The sequence below is a fragment of the Rissa tridactyla genome, chromosome 1 (genome assembly GCF_028500815.1).
Source record: "Rissa tridactyla isolate bRisTri1 chromosome 1, bRisTri1.patW.cur.20221130, whole genome shotgun sequence".
Classification (NCBI taxonomy): Eukaryota; Metazoa; Chordata; class Aves; order Charadriiformes; family Laridae; genus Rissa; species Rissa tridactyla.
This window is the reverse complement of record NC_071466.1, coordinates 96845995-96853389: the sequence shown is the minus strand read 5'-3', so window position 1 is coordinate 96853389 and position 7395 is coordinate 96845995. Positions and strand designations below refer to the sequence as shown.

General features: G+C 45.2%; 1 protein-coding gene across 4 annotated transcripts in view; it reads left to right on the top strand.

The window, feature by feature from the left end:
- The first annotated feature begins 911 nt into the window (after positions 1–911).
- Positions 912–7395, top strand: part of CASK (calcium/calmodulin dependent serine protein kinase) — a 225486-nt gene continuing 219002 nt past the window's right edge. For all 4 annotated transcript variants that reach the window (XM_054189174.1, XM_054189173.1, XM_054189172.1 and 1 more), the window contains exon 1: positions 912–1034. In XM_054189174.1, coding sequence (XP_054045149.1) covers positions 976–1034 — 59 coding nt within the window. In that variant the 5' untranslated portion in view covers positions 912–975. The remainder of the gene's footprint in view (positions 1035–7395) is intronic.

Below are 7395 nucleotides of genomic sequence, written 5' to 3'. Positions count from 1 at the left end.
AAGCCCCCTCCCCGCGCCATGACATCACCACACGCCTGCGCACACCGGGCCGACCCCCCTCATACACTCGCGTGGTGGGCGTGGCCCCGCGCGCCGTTCTGGCGGGGCGAAAGCGGGGAGGGTGGGGTAGGGGAAGAAAAGGCAGCGGAAGCGAACACAGCCCCCCGCGTGCGTGCTTGCGTGCGTGCCGCGTCTGCTCGGCTCGCCGGCGCGCGCGCGCCCGCCCCCGCCCGCCCGCTCGCGCGCGCCGTGACGGCTTTGCGTGACGGCGGCTTGGGCGCGCGCGCCCGCCCGCCCTCCAGTAGAGCGAGCGCCTATCGCGGCTGCCGCCGCCGCTGCCGCTTCTCCTCCTTCCTCGCGCCTGGGAGCGTAATCAACGGCCGCGCCTGTAACTGCCCGCCCCTCCCCCTCCCACTATTATCCTCCCTCGCGGAGCGCGCGACAACCCCCCCCCCCCTCCTTCTACCCCCCCCGCCTTTCTCCGGCCGGGAGCGCGCGGCCGCCCGGCGAGGGAGCGAGACGGCGCTGCCGCCGGCCCCTCTCCCCGCCGATCCCCTCCATGGAGCCTGCGCCGCCCCGCTAGCTGCCCGCCGCCGCTGGGGAGTAGCCGGCTGAGAGAGGGGGCGGGAGGGAGGGAGGGGGGTGGGGGGGGGCGGAGGAAGGTGGGGTCGCGGAGTGTGTGACACGCGCGGGGAGCGGCGGCGGCCCGCGGGAGGAGGAGGAGCGGGGAGTCCCGGCGCGGCCGCGGGAGCCCCCGGGCGGGCGGCGGCGGCGCCCCCGGAAGGTGGCGGCGGCGGGAGCTGCCGTAGCGGTCGGGATTCACCGCGGTGGTGGCGGTTGGCGCTGAGCGGCGGGGGAGCGCGCCGCGCGGCGGGGAGCGTGCCCGCGGCCCCCCCCCCTTCCCCCCCGCTCCCTCGCCCCCCCTCCCCGGGGCCGCCGCCGCCGCCTCTCGGGCTGATCCCCCCCGCCCGGACCATGGCCGACGACGACGTGCTGTTCGAGGACGTGTACGAGCTCTGCGAGGTGATCGGCAAGTGAGTCCCGCGGGGGAGGCGGGCAGGGCCGGGCAGGGCGGGCGTGTGCGGATGGCGGGGGGGGGGGAAGAGCGTGGGGGGGGGGGGCGGCGGCGGCGGTGCCCCCTGCCCGGCCCCTCCCGCCGGCCGCGCGGGGGGAGAGGGATGCTCTGCTCGGCACCCACCTGAGTCGCCGCCGCCGCCGCCAGCGGGTCCGTGCGAGCGGTGCGGGATCCGCGTCCCCTTCACCACCACCCACCCCCCCGGCTTTTGGCTGGTGGCGGTGACAGGGCGAGTGCCCCCGCCGCGCTGCCCGCCACCTTCCCTATCGCACGGCAGGCGGAAGGGGGAGAAGTGACCCCATGTTTCCTCAGAGCCACCATGATTAACCACCTAACCATCACTCAGGCTGGCTGCAGCAAGCGGCAACCACTTCCCACCCCTTTTCTTCTCCTCCCCCCCGATATCCCATTCCTGGCACACCCATCAAGGATTGCCTATTGGGGAAGCGAAGATATCTCCCTGTAGATCCACCTATTCACTGGGCGTCTGCATATTTGTGCGCCAGGTGTTGGGTTTTTCCTCTTCTTTGCTGCATAATAACCGGCTTGTTAGTGGCAGTCCTAGTGACGCTGGGGTTAGTGCTCGGTTTTTGTCCAGATCTTTCCCTCCACTCTCATTCGTCTGGAAATAGGGATTTGTAAGGCGGTAGGAGTGCTTGGCCTTTGGAGTCGTCTTATGCAACTGCTATTAAACCCATGTTCGAGTCTTGTGTCGAAGCTAGGAGTTGAGGTAGTTGCTAGCGTTCCCCAGCTGGCTGCTTCGGGTTGCCACTGTTGTAGGGTGGATGAAAATGACAGTTCAAGCCTCTGTGTAATCGCACCAAGAAAATGCATAGAATCCACCAAATCAGATGGTGATAAAGAATTAAAGCTGAGCTCCGTTCCCCCCCTGCCTCCATATTTTTGTGACTGCCTGGTTTTGAAATAATTTTTTTTATTATTTGTTTGTCATCTTTCACATATTTTCTGTAGTTGTGTCTGTGTTGCAAAATGGACATGAAAGATGTAGCAATATTGTGACTTACTAAATTTTCTGTATGTTTCTGATTCTGAAATTGCTGTGGAAGTCTTAGTAGTCACGCTGTTCAGTGTGTTTGCAGTTTTTTCTTCCTGACAATTAATTTTATAAGAATAATTGTTCACCGTCTTTTGATTATAAACAAAGAATTTTTTCTGCATGTATTCTCTTGTCTGCTCTCCACCAGTATGCCTTTCAGTTTATATCTAGTGCTGTCTACTTTCAAAGCTAGGGCTAAAAATATTCTAGAATTAATCTTTCCTTAGGATAATACTAAAATGCTAGTCTTGGATTTAGCAGGTGACTCTGTTGCCAGCAGAAGTTTCCGCACTCAGTTCTGTCATTTCACAAGGTGAAATGACACACATACCTTTCTATGAACACAAACAACTTTTAAAAATACTAAGCTCAAGGGGCTTTGTTTGCTGTCATAAATGGTAAGTGACTGCTTTAGCTTAAGGCTGGTTGTTGGTGGGGAGCTTCTGTAGCTGAGAAACAAAACTCCATTATTAAACATGTTTTGAAGACAATTTTCGGCATGCTACTTTCACAAGTGGTTTTATGCTAACCACTGCAGTTCACACGCTATTTTATTCATACCAGATTACCGTTAGAAAGAAGGTGCAGTGATTATGTTTGACATGACTGCACACCCTTTTAGAGAATGGATGATTCACAGGGGTCCAGATGTTTGCACATCTCAAATGACTTCTTGTTTTGTGACTGGAGAATTTTGAAGGAGGGCTCAGAAACTGTGGATTAGGTATTAGCTACAGAAGTTCCACATGAGATTTAGATAGTATAGATAGTATTGTGATGTAACTGGATCTAACAGATAAATATTGAATCACAGTAGCATAATGATGCCAAGAGCACTGTAGCAAAAACAGGGTGGATCACTGAAAATAGCAGCAGTGATGGTGTGAAGGGTTGATAGCTTGTTGTGATTGCTCAGGCTTTTCCGCACAGATGTCACGTCAGTCCTCTAAAAAAAACCCATTTAAAATAAATACACAATTTCATGGACAGTTTCTTAAGTAGTATTCCTGTTTCTTTGCATACCACGCAGGTGACTTCCAGGGAACCAGGGATGCAGCATCTTTATTTGGCTTGCGGATTCTGGGTACCACCTTGCCTGTCTTTAAGCAACTTGAGGAAAGCTGCTATAAATCTGCTTTGAATTGCTACATATGCATCTTGCCGAACATCTTTCAGTGAAACATCCACTAAATGTCTGCATGGTCCCGTGATTTATTATTGATTGATACAGTAATTTAGTTCTTGCAAATAGCACATCTGGCCCTGATTTGTGTTTCAGACACATGAAATATTAAAATGTGTAATTTATCTTTCCTAAATAGGTAGTTACCACTGACATTTAAGGTAGTAAAAGATATTTTCACAAAGGGTGTGGGAAAGAAATCTTTGCCTGTAAAATCTCTGAATAATTAGTCTAAGAGAAGTCCCAAAGTTCCTGTACAATTTACTAGAGAAATAAGGAGAGAATCTCTTAGCTGACAGTATGCGGTCCAGTTTGTTGAGGCATATTCTGATCCTCAGGATACACTTTAAACACTTTTAAGTACAATAAACTGATAAGACTTATTTTGTGTAAACGCAGTGATAATAGCTTTTGGTGTGCTGGAGTGTGGAACAATTACAATGCAATAGTATATGAATGAATTGACTGGAATGACAGTGATAAACTGTTTATTATGTGACATTTAATGTGTTTAAATTCTGCAAGCATGCATTTTTCATTTTTAATGGGTGCTGGAGAAAAGAAAGGCCAGGAGGGATAGAGATTTTAGTTCATGTTTCCCTTAGAAAAAAATTTAAGGAAAATCTTCATTTGCCTATATTTCCAGTATACCTTTCCATTGCTGAAATGTATAGAGAGATAAAAATTGGAATAGTAACAATCCCAATGTCTTGTTGAACTTTTTAAAGTGGCGTTTATGACACTAACGTTAGTCACATAGTTTACTTTACCAGATGTGTTGTGTTCTAGGTTATTGTCTTGTCTTTAAACTTGGCTGACACAAACACACTTCAAGCAAGAAGTAAATTGGGGATTTCTATGTTAGCCTTCAAAAATGTCTTAATGTATCTCGGGATAACTGGCAGTTATGAAAAACACAGGTGTGCCATTTTTTTCCAAACTTGCTTCCAGGTAACTTTGAAGAGATTCTCCTTGTGTATGCGTTGAGAAGTACACAAGTTAAAATATTTAAGCCATTTGAATGACAGTTCACAGATAATAGCGCTAAGTGTACTTCCTTATTTTTTATTAAAATTTTCATTTGGAATGCATTGAGTAGTTTAGAAAACGTAGTAGGTGTAGAGTTGAAACATCTTGGGTATTCATCTGAGTTGAAAACTGTTCTGAGTTTGTCATAGGAGCTCCACATACACATAGCAATAGTTTTCTTTATGCCAAAGAAAGAATGCCTGGTTTTAGTTGGTATTGAAGACTGAAGCATGGCTTTTATGATAGATAGAGTCCTTGTTCTGCAAGGACTTTATTTTACATTATCTGGTTTTGAGTTTCTGTACCTCTTAAGATCCATGTTGGTTTATGTTAGCATTAGAGGAGTACCATAAAGATTGTCTGACCTCCTTAACAGTAGGATTGCAGGTTGCTTAAAAATTTCTCCAAATTTTAAAGTTGTGAATACTATGTGATAAAGTTGATAAAAGTTTATTTGTGTTAAAAAGGGCATTGGTCACAATTGAAATCATTAGTCTTCATATTAATAGTCACTTAAACGGTAAATTTTTGTAATTTTGTCTTCCATTTGTGGACCATATATATGTACAATCATTGTGCATAGTAGTAGTACAGTCATTGGTATTTTTCGTACCAAAGTACGTGGTGATTGGTGCTAATACTACCGTAGCTTTCAGAATGTTCTCTGCAATATGACTGGGTTCAGTCTAGTCCTTTTCTGCACTGCAAAACTGAGTATTTTAGTTTGTTTTCATCCATCCTTCCCCTGTGATGGGAAGATTCTCTCTGCTTGGGCTCTTCCGTCTAGTAAAGAGGAGTTAAAGTGCCTAGAGTTCCCCTTTCCTGCAGCCTACCAGCACTGCTGCAACACTGAAGGAGTTGTGAGGGGAGGATGCAAGGTCTTGGGGCGGGAAGTTGGACCGGGGTTTTTTTTGCATGAAAGTATGAAGGCTTGTATCTCACTGAAGTCAGACAAGAGGATGGTAGTGGCAGTAACATCCGGCTATTACCTTGAGATGGAGGTGCTTTAGATTTATGCCCCAGTCTGGGAGTGTTTAGGAAAGGAAGGAGAGAGCTCATGGATTCCTTAATTTTAAGTGTTGTGGTAACTAAACTATCTAGAAGTATTTTGATGGTTTCAGTGATGTTGTTTTTCATTGTTGCCTCCATTTTCTCTGCACAGGAGTGAGAATACTGTTGGTTCTCAAATACAGTTTTTCTCCAGTACACTATTGAAATTTTGCATCTCCTGTAAAACCAATGCAAATAACTGATGTGTGTAATTTGTACAAACCAAATGAAAATGTTAAAGGACTGTATTATATACTCTGTTTGGAAAGGAGGGGAGAGGGAAGGGAACTTCTCTGGGCTACAGAAAGTGATTTGTCTGGTTTAGTTTTTGAGTTTCTTAGTACTGTTTGAAATACTAGTGTATTAATAAAGTGTTCTTAGCTGTTTTCTGTGTTACAGTGTTTAAAATGAACAGATTATAAAGAATATTTGATTTAAACCTGAGGTCATAATGTGCATTGCTTCAGGAAATTAACAGTAGATTATTTGAAGTGTATAGTTGCTAGAATATCTCCTTAGCTAAGTTATTCTGCTATGTATTTTAACGGTAATAGGGACCTGTTTCTACTTAAGAGAGTCTTTCTACTTAAGAGGTTCAACTGTAGCTGAACATAGAGTAGAATTAATACACCTAGTTGCAGAGTATGACATTTTAATCGGTACTCTCCTTTCCATTTGTGTGGCTTTTTCTAGAATTGTTCTGTTAAGCAGCTGCATTCTTGCGTACATCCTTATAGTGTGAACAAGACTGCTGTAATGATTGGGAAATAGAGGCTTGCCTAAGAGGGGAATTTGAAGGAACTTGATCTAGGAAAAATGCAAACTGAGAAAGATCATGCAAGGGCTTTGCAAATATGTTTTTGTGCTTAAACACCCAAGAGAAGGAAGCCCTTGAAGGTAAGAGCAGATGAACAAATGTGTGCAGACTAGTCCTGAGTTATTTGAGGCTGAAAATGAGAAGATTTTTAGACCAATTTAATACTGAGATAATGACCTGGTTTGAGCTGTCTGTGAGAAGTTGTGGGACAAAAAATCTACCTTGTCTTGAAGATTTGCTAAGTTAAGAGTTTGATCTTTTTATTAAAACAGTATGAAACTTTGTTGCCCTCAAGAATGGGGGCTAGGTTTTAGGACCCTAGTGATCCCTGATAATCATTTCAATTAAAACACAATGCTTGAGATAAAATACTTCAGGATAAAGAAATATTAGGGAAAGAAAAGACCCGCATTTTATGTCAACAGCCACTCACCTACTTAGTCTGATACAGATGTCATGACAATGAAAGGTAATCGAGCAGTATTAACTCTAATATGATGTTTCCAAAGATCACTTTTCAGAAACCTGTAGTTATATTAACTGTGCCATCTAAAGAATGGTGTCTTCAGAATTGAAAGTGGTCATTGTTAAAATACCTACGTCATAGGTATTTTATGTGAAATTATGGAGTTAATAAAAAAACCCCAAACAAACAATAAAACCCGCAAACACTCAAAACACTCTTACGAGTTCTCTTTTTTCCAGGAGTGAGTACTTTTTTTAATATACAGTGTGAAAATGTATATTCAGGATATATTTCACGCATGGCCAGAATTATCATCCCTAGTCATTTAAAAAGTTAGACTGGTCTCTTAAGGTAGCTTACTAATCAGCTAATATGCCCACTGGAAGAACCCCAAGAAGCCCTTTTCTTTTTCTTTGCGTACATCATATAAGCATATAAGAGGATACCTAGGTAAGGCATCCAATGCATGGGAAGAGAGAGCCTTCACTTCAACGTTGTTGTAAACTGAACTGTATTTTAGAGTGTTGAATTAGTAGCTTCTTTTAATAAACTTGTGCTGTATTCAGAGTGAGTTACATTGTTTCTTTGGAGATGTTGGTAAAAGGAACACCTCCTTTGTTGGAAACAAGTGCGCAGCAGGGTTTGGTGTTTCAGTTACAATACTGTTACTAGTGTTTAAGCCTCGTTCTTACCAATATCTTTTTTCTGAAATGAAAAC